The 17,201-nt window shown below is 41.1% G+C and overlaps 1 protein-coding gene across 1 annotated transcript in view; it reads left to right on the top strand.

The window, feature by feature from the left end:
- Positions 1–16,173, top strand: part of xylb (xylulokinase homolog (H. influenzae)) — a 202,915-nt gene extending 186,742 nt beyond the window's left edge. The window contains exons 17-19 of the mRNA XM_052016789.1: positions 1,202–1,289; positions 3,545–3,639; positions 13,800–16,173. Of these exons, the coding sequence (XP_051872749.1) occupies positions 1,202–1,252 (51 nt within the window). The 3' untranslated portion in view covers positions 1,253–1,289; positions 3,545–3,639; positions 13,800–16,173. The remainder of the gene's footprint in view (positions 1–1,201; positions 1,290–3,544; positions 3,640–13,799) is intronic.
- The last annotated feature ends 1,028 nt before the right edge of the window (positions 16,174–17,201 follow it).

Raw genomic sequence — 17,201 nt, 5'->3', positions numbered from 1 at the left:
TGAGCCACATTTGGTATATTTTATATGCTCTCCCCTGTTTGCATCTTTGCTGTGTTGAAATTGTTGCACTGCCTCCCATTCTCACCCATCCTGTTCCGGGGCCTCAATATCCCATTACTTGCCCCTACACTCTTCCCATTATCTAAGCTGGGTAGAATTTAATTATTATACACGAACATACAAATTAGGAGCCTGCTTTGCCATTTAATAAAATCATAACTACTCTGATTGTCACTTCAATTTCGTATTCTTGCCCATTGCAGTAACTTTTCACCCCCTTTCTTATCAAGTATCTATCTACCTCTGCCTTAAAAATATTCAGACTCTGCTTTCACTGCCCTTTGAAGAGGAGAGTTCCAAAGACTTACAACCCTCTGAGTGAAAAAGACAGTTCATCCCTGTCTTAAATGGGTAGCACAGTATTTTTAAATTGTCTTCCTCAGCTCTAGATTCTTCCACAAGAGGAAACATCCTCCACATTTACCATGTCAAGACCCCTCAGGATTTTATGTTTCAAGGAAGTCATCTTTCACTCTTCTAATCTCCAGTGGATGCAAGCCTAGCCTATCCAACCTTGCTTCTTTGGACAACCCGGCCATTCCAGGTATCAGTTCAGTAAATTTCTTCTGAACTGTTTCCAAAGTACTAACATCCCTCCTTAAATAAAGAGACCAATACTCCAGATGAGGTCTTCCCGATATCCTACAGAACTGAAGCATAAACTCCCTACTTTTGCATTCAATTCTCTGAGCAATAAATTATAACATTGTGTTAGCTATCATGATTACTTGCTGTATCTGCATAATAGTCTTTTGCGAATCATGCGCTAGGATACCCAGATATCTCTAGCATTCAGAGCTCTGCAATTATTTCATAATTTCCTTCCCTCTCACTGATTTCAATGTTGGTTGCCATACAGTCATGAGTAGTGTTTTCCTATACAATTAAAAAACTATTTTCTGTTCTAATTAATGATTTTCATGATACAAAACCTGTGTTGTGTGTTTTTTTTCCTGAAGTCCTATGATTCATTCCTCAAAGGACTGCCTGATTCCATTCCACTTCACAAAACACCTCTTGCCCCACTCAGCCACAGTCTCTGGTGTGACTGTGTGTGGCGCCAGTACCTTCTGCAGGACTGCTCCATTAAACAGCAATAACAGAGGATACGCAGTCACCACCTGTTTGTTGATTTTTGCAGGTCTTGGCAGATGTGTTCAATGCCCCAGTGTACACAATAGACACAAACTAATTCAGCTTGCCTGGATCTGCTTACAGAGCAAAACATGGTATGTAGAAGATATGAATCTAACTGCTACCTCAAGTAAATTTGTCAAGCTCTGTAAAAGAATAAATATTAGCATTTTCTTTTAGTTAGATTAAACATATGTGATTGCAATATAAGAATATTTTTGCCTCTTTTAGTTTCAGTAGCTATAAACTTTCAATATAACGTAACTATATATTGCTCTTAATGCAGTATCAATTACACAGAAGAGGCCATATGGCCCAACTGGTGTGAGATAACGGGTATACTTCACACAAGCCTCCTTCCATCCTACTTCATCTGACCCTATTAATATTTCTATCTATTCCGTTCTGCCTCCTGGATCTGTCCAGATTTCCCTTGAAGTATCAATAGATCTTTGCATGTTAAGGGAATCAAGTAGATGGAGTTAATACAGGTGCTGATGTAAGAGATCAGCCATGAGCTTATTGAGTGGTGAGGCAGAACCAAGAGGCCGGATGGTCTACTCTTGCTTCTGTTTTTTACTTTACTATGTTACATGATCAACTGCCCCTTTTTTAGCAGTCTCTATATTCTTGGCACACTTGTCCCCTGAATTCCCTAGTGACATTTATCAGTTGATTGATTAATCCATTCATTTCCTATTAATGTTAGTTAATTCATACAATCATAGAATGATTACAATGCAGAAGCCATTTGGCCCATCTTGTCCATGCCAGCTCTCTAACCAGAGCAACTCACTAGTTCTATGTCCTTGCCCCTTCTCTGTAGTCTTGCAATATGTTCCTTAACATGTATCTATCCATTTTTCTCTTCGACCATAATGGAACCTGCCCCCATCATTTCTGCAGGCATCAAGTAACTTTAATGCAATTACAAGGCATGGATCCTTCAGTTATTCTTCAGATTACGTAGGTGTGTGCATCAGTGCATTTTACAGGTAACCTGTGATCAGGACAGACTGTAAGCTTTTTTTGTCAGTATGGTATGGGGCTACTTTGAGCAGCAAACATCAGCTGCTATAACAGGTACATAATAGGGTTATTTGGGTAACAATTTTGGCAACATGCTATCCAGGGCCAAAACAATATAATTATTCATGGAATACGATGGGTTAATTACTTTGTCATCGTCTGGAAAGCCATTGACTGACTCCATCCCAATTTTTATGCTGCCAGCACACTCAAAGTACCACTAGGGTACCTTGTTATCATCATCCAGCTCAACTATCAACAGATTATTTTTTACCATCTCCCAAAAGAATCTCACCAGCAAATATAATTTTCACTTTTGGTTTCCAGCCCTTGCCAGTCTGGACCCACTTTAGTCATCCCCTACCACCCTATTAGACCTTAAATATTTCCACAATGGGAAATTGTTCAACTATGGGGCCTCCACTCCAGAAGCAGGGTTACCCCAATCCCAGTTGTTGAGCTGCAGTATACAGATGACACTTGCTCATCTGCAAGTTAGAAGCCAAGCTCCAAGTCATCGTAAACTCATTCACTGAAGCATATGAGAGGGCACTCACTCAAATCTGTAAAACAAATGTTGTCTATTAATCTGTACAACACCACCCTCCAATAGTAGAGGTCCATGATGAGACCCTGGAAAACAAGGGCCACTTCTCATGACTTGGGACATCTTTCAGTGATGGCAGACATCAAATTCTCCATCATCTTCAGTCTTTGGCTATCTGAGAAAGGTATAGATGTAGACCTCAAACCTGATATATAACTCATAATCTTCTGGGTAGCAGTGATTCCTGTTCTCCCATGTTGCTTCTGATACTTTGTATACCCACAGCAGGCACCTCAACGGACTGGAGACACGCCACTAACACTGATTCTGGAAAATCCTCCAAATCCACTGGCAAGATAAGCAAACCAATGTCAGTGTCCTCTCCCAGGCCAATAGTGTTAAGGCTCTAGTTACACTTTGTCAACTCCATTGGGCATGCCATCAGACTCCTGGAATAGACATTCTGATCTCTGTCAAGGGAAATGATTGCTGGGTGGACTGAGAAAGTTCAAGAATGCTCTTGGATTTCTTTGAAAAGTGCAATTTTGGGATGTTACAGGATCAGTGGTGACCAGAAGCTGGAGATTGCTTGGTTCAAGACTAAAAAAGTATTAGAAGTTGTCCGGCTGAAATGATAACCTTTCCCTTTCAAACCTTGACTGACTTGCTAGGCATTTCCAGCATTTGCACCTTTTAATTTTGTATTTCTAGTGTTTTTAAAGAAATAGAAACATTAGGCTTTCTGTACTTTTTCATATTTTATTTGTGCAACAGGTTTGGAAGCAGCAACGGGACAGTCCTTTGCAGATTCAGTGAAAATGGCAGCATCACCAAAACTGGCAGTCAAACCCATGTATGAAGCAGATAAGGTGGGTGAGTGCGTGCGGTGCGTGCGTGTGTGAGAGAGAGAGAGAGAGAGATCCAAGTGGGTTTATTTTGCTGACTCTAATAATTGCACTCTGATTCTTTCCTCTTGTCCTGAATATGGTCCCACAAGCTTACACAGTGCTACCACTCCTGACTAGACACTGAAGATTAAAGATGGTAGGCTCTGCATGACCTGGCACCATGTTTCCACTGTCTGCTCCACGTCTATTCTCCAGCAGGATGTTGGATACTGGCTGATTGTTTTCCACTCCCTCCAGATAGTTCATGCATTGCCTGATTCCCAATGCAGCAAGCTGTTAACTAGTTGATGACCTCATGTGGGCTGAACTATCCACAGACAAATGCTGTAAAGTACTTGTGTAATATCAAGCTGATTGTGTGAACAGTGTTTGCTGTGTACGTTAGAAAACACATCAACAAATGGAAATATTTAACGATGTTTAAACGACCCCTGACAAATCTCTCAGTGTTCTCCTTGCAGTTAGAGAGCAGAGTGTCCAATCCTACCCAGGTTTTCTTCAACAAGTCAAGTGCACCCAGAGGGTGCATTCTTTATTATTTTCTGTTTGTGCAGTTCTCCTCATCTTCTTCTTGGTCAGCATGGACAAGTTGGCCCGAAGGGCCTGTTTCCGTGCTGTGCTGCATAATTCCATGATTAAATAATCTGACCAAATTAGACAATCAGTAATATCTAGATATATAGCAACAGCAGAATTCTGCAAATGTTGTAAGTGGAAAGTGTGTGAAATTTAAAACAAAGCTTTGCAGGATACCTAGCTTCCAAATAAATACAGAAGTGGCAAACACTTAAAAAAACGTCAATTCTTCATAATAACCATGAATACCTCGTCTTCCCGTCATAATCTCCCACCTTTCACCTTCCCGGCTCTTGCATTAGTTCCGTCCTCCCTCGTCTTGTGCCATGTAATTTAAAAGAAAAATCTTTTTCTGGAATATGAGTGCCACTGCAAAGCCTGCATTTATTGCCCGTCACTAATTGCCTTTGAGATGGGTGGGAGCCTCCTTGTTGAAACCTCTGCAGTCCTACTGACAGCTGAGGAAGAAGTTCTGAGATTTACACCCAGTGGCGTTGAAGGTACAATGATACTTATCCAGGTCAGGATGATGTGCAATTTGGAAGCGAACTTGCATTTGCTGGTGTTTCCATTCAACTGCTGCTTGTTGGTGGGTTGAGGTCCTGGGTTTGGGAGATTCTGTCAGAGTAACCTAGCTGAATAACTGCAGTGCATTTTGGAGCCACTGAATGCCTATTGTGGAGTCCTTGCCGACAAGCAAACACCCAATTTTACATTAATCCTACCATAACCCATTTTATTCTCCCCACATTCTACCAAATCCCTTCCCCTTTGTTGACTTTTTGGGAGTTGTTAGAGCAGCACTCATCCAGGCAAATGGGAAGTATTCCATCACATTCTTGACTTTCTGCTTGTAGATATCGGAAGGGCCTTTGGAGTCAAGAGTTGTCACTCACTACAGGATACCATGCTTCTGACCAGCTTTTGCAGCCATAGCATTTATGTGGCTGGTCCAGTTGAGCTTTTGGTCAATTGTAACCCCCAGAATACCACTGAATGACAATGATGGGTTGTTATACTCTTGTTGGATATTGCTTGGCCATTTTGTGGCATGAATGACTGGATGTTGTGGAGGGCTTGCTGCATTCAGCCATGGGGTGGTCATTGCCTGAGGAGTTGTGAATGGAATTGAACATTGTGTAATTATCAGTGAACATCTCCACTTCATGATGGAAGGAAGGCCATTGATGAAACAGCTAAGAATGGTTTGGACTAGGACATTGCCCTAGTGATGTCCTGGGGTTTAGAATGATTGATCTCCCAACAGCAGTTGTATGAAGTCATGGCTTTGGGAAGTTAATGCCAGTCACTCTCACCTCACCTCTAGAATTTACCTTTTTGGCCATGTTGGATCAAAGCTGTGATGAGGTGTCGAGCTGAGTAGTCCTGGTGAAGCCCAAAATAGGCATTGGTTTGCAGGCCTTCTGTGATGTAGGATGTTTAGGTCTTTGGTAAGGTAATAGGATAGGATGGGAGATGCAATTAAGTGCCGGGCACACCAATTTGTGAGCTGCACAAAATATGGTAGGATGATTAGGGTAATGCCAGAGGTAGCAAACTACATTTTGTTTGAAGATGCTTGAGATACTGGGTTCTGGAGCAGAGAGGATAAGAACATAGTCTGAATCTGCTATCTCCCTTGGCAATCCATCCTCTCTAATCATTAATTGTTGCTTAAAGTATTTAAATCCGGTTTGCCTTTTACTTTTTCTAAATTTGAGCCAAAGCTCCTTGCGGTATCTATGACTCTGATGAATATCCTGATGTTTCACTCTTCCATACTCTTTATCATGTTGTAAGCTTCTTTTAAGTTCACATCTTGAGCCTTTTCCTTTCTTAGGCAGACATTCTCAGTTGTTGCAACCTCTCCTACAACCTTAGGTACCAAATCCCAGCTATTGATTTACTTTGCCTTCTTCACACTCTCTCCAATACATAGGATAGTGTGCAGTCATCCTGAAGGAGTTCAAACAGCACTCAGTGAATCCCAGATTCACTTTGAATGTGTTTATTCCATTTCCATTGCTGTGAAGCTGCTTCCAGTTTGAATTCTTTGCCACTATTTTGTGCTGAGCACCAACATCCATCTTGTGGGTGCCCTGTGAAATTTACATTTTACTGCTGCAGTTTATTATCCTTTCCCAATCTCTTGGCATTGCATTTGTCCACATTAAGTGGTGTCTGTCCATCCTATCCACACTCTTTTTGTATTTGATCAGCTTAACTTCCAGTTGTTTGTAAAGAGCATAAGCCCCAGTACTGATTTCTAAACTGGTTTATCCTCTTATGGAATGCAGTTACCTTTTAATTCTGTCCATTTATTTAGATCCTGCGGCTCCTGTGCTCCTATCTATGAGACAGTTGGCGCACAATCTGTTTTCACACATTGCCGCCTTTTCACTTAGGAGTAGGATAGGAATCAGAGCATGAGAACAGGAGTAAGCCAATTAACCTCTTGGGCCTGGTCTGCCACTCACTGTGATCATGCTTGATCTCTGAGCTAACTCCAGATATCTGCCTTTTTCCTATCTCCCTTAATATGGCTTTGGTTTAAAAAAAGTCAATCATTCTCAGATTTAAAATTACAATTGGCCCAGCATCGATTGTCGCTGGCAGAAAAGAACTTCAAACTTTTACCCCCTTACAAGTGTTTCCTTATGCCATCTCAAGCATGGATCCAGTGTAGCCGATTCCTTACTGCCCAGAGCACTACAGACTGGGAACTGAGCATAAAAGGTCCCATTTCTTTCTATATTGCTCCAATTGCTTTGTTTTTGAAAGTCATCCACCATGCGCTTTCTTTCTAAGGCTTTAGGGCTAAAGCTATTGCACAGCAGACAACATATTAGTGAAGTACACCAATTATACCTAATTAATACATGCAAATTAATTAATTAGGAAATAGATTTCTGTAACTAAACACTCTAGGGTTTAATTTTCTCTAGCAATGCAACAGTTAAAAACATTTGCATAAAAGCGCTTTGTTCCTTTAACACAACATTTTAAGCTGCCCTGTTTATTTTAATTGGTTTAATGACTTTGTTAAAAGAACACAAACAAATTTTACACAAGCGCATTAATCAATGTATTTTACCAGAAGAAATTAAGCCCCTGGGAAAGGTATCCTGATCATTGGTCATTTTTACACTGACTTATTGCCATGCTCTAAATGCAGTCAAGGCATCAAGGCTGTTTTGAGCAAGTTAATTACCATACATTAGCATGGGTAATGTGCTTCATTTGCACTTGTGAGGTGTTAGATATGAATAATTCCAACTCATTTCTGATTTTCTTTAAGGTGTTTTGCCGTTAATGATAAGTTAAAAAGCTGTTTTTCAGAATATTCAGTGGTTGCCAGCCAAACAACAGTTCAGTGGTTGAACTCACTGTGACAAACCCTTTTTGGAAACTAGGATACCCATTTCCTTAAATCTTTTAATGGAATACACAATAAAGTTTTACCTGTTTAAAAGGAATAAAATTATTCTGTCAATTTTAGACAAATTCGATGTCACAAAATAGACTTTTTCTCAACTTTTCAGACAGTAACTGGTGTTTTTTAAGGGTGGGATGCATTCTCTGCCTCATCTGTATGGGTGTACATACTGTGATCCTGATTAAACAGGAGAGTCATATGCTGTCCCTGCTCTGCAGTAATGTAACAGTTGTCATAGACAGCCTGGAACATTCAGTCTACCAGGTTAAAGTCTCAGGATGTAAATAGTGTAAGTGTTCTGCCTGTAAGTGAACCACTATCACTTCTGTATCTATAACAAGTCCATTACAAGTAATAAGTACTTTAAGTGCAAATCTTCATTAGAACTTGTTTTCCTCCATGACTGACCATCTCCTTAATCACCTTTCTGGTTTCCTATCCTTGTAATATTTCTTGAATACAGTTCAGGATGCCTTCTTATATTTTTTCTCAATTTCTAACATTTCTTTCCTTTCTGTGGGGTTTTCTACTGCCTTTTTGATCTATTAACTTCTAACCTTTCCTAAAGAAAGTAAATGAAAGAGATTATTCACCAGTTTTTCTTTTAAACAATTTGTAGGCCAGCTTAGATACCTGTTTACTTACTTTGTTCACCCAATAAGCCTGCTTATTTTTCACATCTGGTACAGGGTATTAAAAAAATTGCATTTACACATCACTTTTCAGAGTCAGCATCACTAATACTTTTCAGGTAAAGAAGTGCTATTGATGTCATGGTTGCTTTGTAGGACATACCGCTGTGAGATCTAGCAATGAAGTAATGATAAAATGGTAACTTTTCAATGATGTGGGTTCAAGCATAGATAATTGCAATACTTGGGAGAACTCCCCACTACTCTTCGAAATAATGTTGTGGGATTTTGTACATCCACCTGAGAGGACACCATAGAGTGAAAGAGTCATAGAGTTACACAGCACGGAAAGAGGCCCTTTGGCCCAACATGCATGCCAATCAAGATGCTCATCTAAGCTAGTCCCATTTGCCCGTGTTTGGCCCATAACCCTCTAAATCTTTACTATCCATGGACCTCTCTGTGTCTTCTAAGTATTGTTACTGTACCTGCCTCAACCACTTCCTGTAGCAGCTCGTTCCTTTTACACACCACCTTCTCTGCATGAAGAAGTTGCCCCTCAAGTCCCTTTTAAATCTTTCCGCTCTTACCTTAAACTTATGCCCTCTAGCTTTTGATTCCCTTTCCTTGGGAAAAAGACTGAGTGCATTCACCCAATCACTGCATCTCATGACTTTATACACGTCTATAAGGTCACCCCTCAGTCTCCTACACTCCAAGGAATAAAGTCCTAGCCTGCTCAACCTCTCATCATTCAGGCCCTTGAGCCCTGAGCAGAGTCAGTAGGACCACTGTCCTGACCACCTTTGATAGTGCAGCACTCTCTCATTGTTGTAGTGGAGTTTCAGCTTAGATAATATCCATAGATCTCTGGAGGAGAGCACAAACCACAACCTTCTGACTCAGAAGCAAGTGTCATCCACTGAACCACTGCTGATTGTTATTCATTTGTTTTGATGCTGACAGATAATGCTGTACATTTCTGATATTCTTTTATATTTAAGATTTACAATTGTTTTTCTTTCAGTCTTAACAAAGCAGGTAAACTTGCACATGCAAAACAAGGTAGTCCACAAAAATAAGCGCCATGTAATTTGGAAGTTGTGAACTATTACAGAATCAGAATCAGGTTTATTATCACTGACATGTGAAATTTGTTGTTTTGCGGCAGCAGTACAGTGCAAGACATAAAAATCACTGTAAGTTACCAAAAATAAATAAATAGTGCAAAAGAGGAATAATGAGCTAGTGCTCATGGGTTCATGGACCATTCAGAAATCTGATGGCGGAGAGGAAGAAGCTGTTCCTGAAACATTGAGTGTGGGTCTTCAGGCTCCTGTACCTCCACGATAGTAGTAACATGAAGAGGGCATGTCCTAGGTGGTGAGGGTCCTTAATGATGGATGCTGCCTTCTTGAATCATATTGAACTTGGTCATCATTTTAATTCCTGGGTAGCAGGGAAATAATAAGCATTCTTTACCATGGTCTTTACCCTTCAGAAGAACAAGTGATGGAGTTATTGTTTTCGTTCAGTTAAAATGTGGACACAGGTGCCTGTCGTGGATGATGGAATTCCGGGTGATCCAGTGGCACCTGTTTCAGAGCAGGTGTTTCTCACATTTCCATTTCCTTCCCAGTTATGTGGTTGAATCCTCTGGTGAAGAATTAAAAGGCAGCTTTGAGGCAATTGACTGCAGTAGGTAAGATTGTTTGAGGGCATGTGTTGTATAAAATGGAGTGCTCAACTTGATCCTGTAACATTACATTCCTTGGGTGCCTGAGCAGAAAGAGGACTGGAGCTACAGGAGGATAAAGCTGACTAATTTGAAGTGACAAGAACCTTTAGGATGACATTTACTGGCTTAATATCAAAGCTGATTATTTTAAAATATAATTACTACATAATTATTCTTGATCAGTAACCAGCCAACTTTCACTGAATACCATGTACTATCTTAGTGGTGAGAGGCAACTTCAATTTAGCAAGTAAACTTCACATTAGGGTGTGACAATTTTGTTTTGCCCTATTGGGATGTTATCCTCTCAGCTAAAATTCTGCCTTCAAACAGATTCTGTCATTTTACTGCCTCTCTCTCTTGTCCTAGAGAGTGGTGGTGGGGCACTCTGTTCAACAGCTGCAGTCCATTTGGTGAAGGTGGTCTCACAATCCTTTTGGGTCAGGAGCTCCAGGTTTTTGACACAGCGACAATAAAGGGGAAGTTTTGTCAGGGCAACTTTTTAACAGGGTAACAGGGCAACTTCCAGGAGCACTTGGCTTGGAAATAGGAGACTGAGAGTTGTTGATAATGTGGAGGGCAGTCTTAGACTAGAGGGTGATGTTGATGTGATGTTGAAGTGGGCTGAGCAATGGCAGATGGAATTTAATCCTGATAAATGTGAGGAGATGCATTTCGGGAGTATTAATGAGGCTAGGATATACTCTGTGAACAGTAGAGTCCTAGGGAGTATTGAGAACAGAGAGCCCTTGGTGTACAAGTCCAAAGATCCTTGAAGGTGGCAGTTTGGGTAGATAACATGTTTAAGAAGGTATATGGGTTACTGGCCTTCATTAGGGCATTGAATGCAAGAGCAGGAAAATTATGCTCCAACTTTATAAAACATGGTCAGACCTCAGCTGGAATACTGCATGTAGTTCTGACCACCACACAATAGGAAGGATGTGATAGTGTTGGAATGAATGCAGAGGAAGTTCATCAGGACGTTAAGGGTCAAAACTTTGAAACCCAAAATGTCAACAATTCCTTTCTCCCCACGGATGCTGCTCGACCCGCTGAGGTCCTCCAGCAGACTGTTGCTCCAGATTGCAGCGTCTGCAGTCTCTTGTGTCTTCATCCGGATATTGCCTGAGATGTAGTGTTTCAGTTATGAGGAGAGGCTGGTCTGTTTTCCCTGTAGCAGAAGAGGTTAGGAAGGGACATGATTAAGGTATATAATGTTATGAGGGGTATGGATAGGGTTGACTGCCGGAAACTTTCCCTGATATCAGAGGTGGAATAAACTGGTTGATTAAGGGTAAGGGCTAAGAGCTTTAGAGGGAATCTGAGGGGGACCTTTCTTACCCAGAGAGTGGTGAGTACCTGGAATACACTTTCTGAGAGAGTGATGGAAGCAGAGTCACTGACAGCATTTAAGAGGTGTCTAGATGAGCACTTCAGTCAGCTAGGCATAGAAGGCTATGGCCAATTGCTGGAAGATAGAATTAATACAGATGGGTGCCCACTGGTTGGTGTGGATATGATGGGCTGAATAGCCTGTTTCCATGCTGTATGACATGATAGTATTCTCAGGTACCTTCCAGCTTGACCTCCTGCTGCAGTGCATTCTGTAGCAGGTACAGACTACACCCACAATATGCTGATGGATAGGGGAAACAGTTAGTAATGGAATGTCAATCAAGGAGGTAGGTAGCTTTGTCAGGATAGTTTTTGTTTCATTCATAAATTATGGACATTGCTGGCAAAACTGACACATTGCCTATTCCAAATTGTAGCCGAATTAAGGAGATAATTAAAAGTCAACCAGATGAATGGTCTGGAGTTCAGTATGGAGCAGACTGGATAAGAATGGCAGAGACCTTTCCATTGCATATTAATTCCATTGGCTTTTCATGGAAAGAAACCTGCTACCTGTAAGCAGTCAAGCCTACACATCATTCAAGACTGACAGAAAGAGGTTCATCCTTAATGTCCACTGAGTTAACATCCATCTCAGGCAACATCCTGATGAAGGCACAAGAGACTGCAGGTGCTGGAACCCGGAGCAACAAACAGTCTGCTGGAGGAACTCACTAGGTCAAGCAGCGTCTGTCGGGAGAAAGGAATATTTTCACAAGTTGCTGTGTTGTTCAAGACAAACGGCAAGGAATCCAGGAATGGACAACAAAGGTGGCCTTAGTGGCAAAGCTCAGATCCTCAGAACAAATGAAGTTTAAAGATCAATTCTGCTGACATTAATAATCCCAGTAAAGCTAATCCATCAATCGACATGTAGCGCCAATAAATGACTTCATCCTGCCAGTAATTTTGCAGTGTGTGATAACAACAGGTTAGAGCACACTGCTCCACACTCATGATTGTGGGCTAATGCACCAGCTTATTGTAATGCCAGCAGTACCTTCCAGGCAGATGGTTCAGAGTAATTTCATTTTTCCCATAGGTTTTGTTAAATCTTTCATTAATACCTATTCCAGTTATTGGACATGATGAAAAAATGAATCCATGTATCATATATTTCTGGAGATTAATCTTAAACCTTACAGATTTACTAGCAAGGGAATGAATCACTCATCAGACTGTGACAGCCTCACACTCTAATCATTCCTCTTCCTACAGGCTGCACATTGAGGATCCATGTCACCGAGAGTCAGACACCAATAATTGTGGCCACATTCTTTTGCTAATTTGGCATGTGACTTCTGCTGATGAATGAAACTCTATTTTGAGCAAATATGGGCTGCTTCTTGATCTGATGTTTCATCAGTTAATTTACTTCTTGGAAATATATGTTTGAAATGGACCAGCTACACGATTCATGCAGAGTATGAGGGTTTTGTTAAAAATAATTGCTTTTCTAATAAATGTATTACTGTGCCAATCAGCGCAGCTTAGGAAGAAGGTTCTTCCTGCTAAATATTGGTTAATCTTCAAGAGGCGGTGCCTCAAGAAGGCAGCATCCGTCACTGAGGACCCTCACCATCTGGGACATGCCCTCTTCTCATTACTACCCTCAGGGAGGAGGTACAGGAGCCTGAAGACCCACACTCAACAATTCAGAAACAGCTTCTTCTCCTCCGCTATCGGATTTCTGAACAGTCCATGGACCCATGAACACTACCTCATTGTTCTTTTTCTTTGCAGTATTTATTTATTTGTAATTTATATCTATTAGTAATTTTATATCTTTGCACTGTACTGCTACCACAAAACAAATTTCACATCATATAAGTCATTGATAATAAATCTGATTCCGATTCTGAATTAGTCTTCTTAAGCTTAACAAAGCTATGGTAGCAAAGTATGGAGTAAAACTACATAACCAAAAATAAAAGTGGCACCTCCTGACTTTTCACTGAATCAGGTGCAGCCTGGCATCCTCAGTGAAATGCTGCCACAAGCTCACCAAAACATGCCACCCACATCAATAACTCCATTGTACAATCCAAGGACCGAGAGCAGGGAGCACAGGTCCAATGTGGTGGGCAAATGAAACAGAGGAAACATTTTCATGCAAAGAGTCGCTGTGATTTAAAACTCACTGCTGCCTGTGAGGGTGATGAAAACAGAATCAATGATCAAGTCAAACCTTGAGCTGTCTGAGTTAAAGAGGCTGGCACTAAATGAGTAGTGCCACTGTCATGCTCTGATCATGGTTTTGTGTGAAGTATGATGTGAAAAGCATCCAGGGTCATACACAGATTTTCCTGTCATTGTTTTTTCTCAATTTCTTCCATTCCAGATATATTGTCCGATCCTAGCACGATATCAGGAGCTGGAAATGTTGGTGCGGAACACTCCCTGAGTGATGAAGATCTGATCTGGATGCACCCGAAGATCTTCCAAGAAGAGGCCTTTCAGTTCGTTATGCCTGTACCGACTGTTTTAAAGAGATTTACATCAGTTTTTCTTTCTTTTTTCCTTAAGCTTAATCCACAGTGTATATTCAGTTATCTTTCGTACATTCCAGTGGAATCCGATTCCAACATACAGGTAACGTATTCCATCTCTTTGCATGAAGGAATTTCTTCTCTAAAGGGTAGGCCAATTGTTTTAAATCTGTGCACTTGCAAGAAAAACCAGGTTCTCCCTACTCTAAGCTCCTCTGTCAGATCCCCATTTAACCTTCTGTGTTGTTAGGAGAACAATCCCACCTTCTTCCAGTATCACCACATAGCTGAACCTCAAGTCTGGCACCACCTCCTGATGTACCACCTCTGTGACCTCTCCATGGTGAAATCCTAACCATGGTGTAGTAGCCAGAATTTTGCACAGCACTCTAGATTGAGGCCTAAGCAGTGATATCTAAAAGGTTGGCACAACTTCCTTATTTCAGTGGGGTGAACCAGTGGTGCAGCCGTTAGTGCTGATGCCTCACAACTCGAGAAAGCGGACTTGATCATGGGTGCTGTCGGTGCGGAGTTTGCCTGTTTTCCCTGTGACTGCATGGGTTTTCTTTCAGTGCTCCAGTTTCCCTCTGCATCCCACAGACATGCTAGGAGATTAATGAACCACTGTAAATCACCCCATAGTGTAGGTTAATGCAGACTGAATCAAATGGGCATGTGTGAGAGAGAAAAAGTTGGAGGGGTACAGGGGGAATGGAACTAATGGGATCATTCCCCTGGCATCTGGAATGAACCTGATAAGCTGAATGACCTGTTATAAAAATGGGATAATATTGACTGCCCCCATCTACAAAGTCCAAGATATATTTTCTAAGTTAGAGAAACTGTACACTGCCACCTTCAAGGTCTGGTCAATCTACACCCCGAATACCTTTGTTTTTGCATCCTTTTCAAAATAATATTGTTTAGATTGTAGCACCTACCCAAGTTCACTTTTGCGATGTGCCTGTCCATCTCACCTGTCTGTCCATGTTCTCCTGGTTTCCTGCTAACTTGTTCAGCATTTACTGTTACCAAGTGTCACCCACACAACTGTACTCCCCTTGGCCTCCCTGTTAATTTATTAAAAGCTGTTTGATTGAAATTGTAATTATTATTGAAATTATTTATAGTTATTAGAGAATCCGTTCTCAAAATCCTCAGACCACACAGTAACTTCGTATTTTCCCAGTATTTTGTTGATAAAATTCCTGTAGTTTTCTTGTGCCAAGTGTAAATGCAATGGCATTATAATGTTATAATAAACAGTAAAAATATCCAGCTGTTACATATAGCTAAGAATGGTGTAACTAATTAACACATAGCTCAATGCCAGCAATGACTCATTGAGTGTATTAGGCCATATGGCCTGTTTTAGTGCTGTATTTTTCTATCTAATTCTGTGTAATTGTTCTAGTGCTGTTTCATTCATCTCTTCATTTCAGCATTAAAATCCCCCTACACACACATACACACACCACACGCGCGCGCGCACACACACACACACACACACACCCTACACACTCACCCTACACACTCACACCACACACATACACCATACACACTACACACACATACACACACACCCTACACACTCACACCACACACATACACCACACACACACCACACATACACACTGCACACACACACACCACACAGCAAACACACCACAAACACACCACACACACACCCTACACACTCACACCGCACACTCACACCACACACATACACACACACCACACACATACACCACACACACACACCACACATACACAGTACACACACACCACACACACACAAACACCACACACATACACACACCACACACACATACACACCACACACTCTACACACACACCACACACAAACACCACACACACGCGCCACACAAACCACACACACACTACACACAAACACACACACACACACACACACACAGGAGAATTGGTAATGAGGAAACATGGATCCCAGCATTCCACCTTCGGGGTAACAGAAGGAGATTGGAGGAATTGCTGGGGACATGTTGGGGCCTCAGTGTTTACGTTATATCAAATTTAGGTGTTAACATTGGAGGGATGGCAGAAACAAAGTGAGGATTTCCAATCTTGAGGTCTTGGGAACAATTAAATCTGAGTGGAAGATTGTTCCAGGTCAACAACCCTTCATTAGACGGGAAAGAGAGAAAACAAGTTAGTTTAAATAGTGAGAAGGTGGAGGGAGGGAGGGATAGGACAAAGGGAGTATCGGTGATAAGTTTCTATTAATGAACTGGTTGGATTTCTACGCCAATACAGAAGACATTTCTGGTCCTGGTTGCAAGTTACAAATTACCATGTTCATCAAAATCAAATCCTAGTTCAGTAAACAACACTTGACAAATGCCCTCAAAGTGGATACCAATCTGTTGCAATTTTGCTGTGAAGTTTCACAGTGCATGTTCCATATGCTTCACCACAATTAACTGCTGTGTGTATTAACATGCTGCTATTAAGATATCACTACAGTGAATGGTCACCTACATTAATCTACTGAAACCCTATTACGATGAATTGTCACACACTGTAATGGACTGATATGTTGTCATTGTGTTAAATCATCACACACATTAACTTGATGAAGCCGTGGTATAATTACAATAAAATCACCTCAGTAATTAACAGGCTGATATTGTGACTTTGCTTCAGCAATGTTTCTTCTTTCCTCTTCTTTGGCAGTGTGTTGTGGTCAAGGATGGTATCTGCCCCTTTGAGTTCTGTGGGGGACTGAGGTGGCCGTCAAGAAGCACAGTCGACATGATCTTCATCTCATGATACAGCTAGGAAAAATGTGGTGAAATCAACCACTGTGCATGGTCCTTGTCGAAGCTCAGAAGTTCCTGTGAGGGGAAGGATGATATCAGTCATACGTAAATATTCATACTTAAAACAGAGAGGAAACCTAACTTGGTCATTTAATATTCTTTTTATCCTCTTTGCACATTCCAGAACAATTTTACAGCTCATAAAACACTTGAAATAATGTCACTGCTGTGACAAGTGAACATATAACTTCTTGAGGAGATGGTTTGATCCTTTATTATAACTTGCAGATGTTTGCCTGCTGCCGAATAGAATTAAAACAAGTGCAGGAGTACTCAATCTTTGGAAACTGATGAAGATGGCAGAAAATATCTTCTTGTCTGTCAGGAGCTGGGGATTGAGGTAGGAAATTCTGGTCAACCATTACAGGAAGTATGTGGAGGCTTTAGAAAGGGTAC

The sequence above is a fragment of the Pristis pectinata genome, chromosome 5 (assembly GCF_009764475.1).
Source record: "Pristis pectinata isolate sPriPec2 chromosome 5, sPriPec2.1.pri, whole genome shotgun sequence".
Lineage (NCBI taxonomy): Eukaryota > Metazoa > Chordata > Chondrichthyes > Rhinopristiformes > Pristidae > Pristis > Pristis pectinata.
This window is presented reverse-complemented; position numbering and strand designations above follow the sequence as displayed.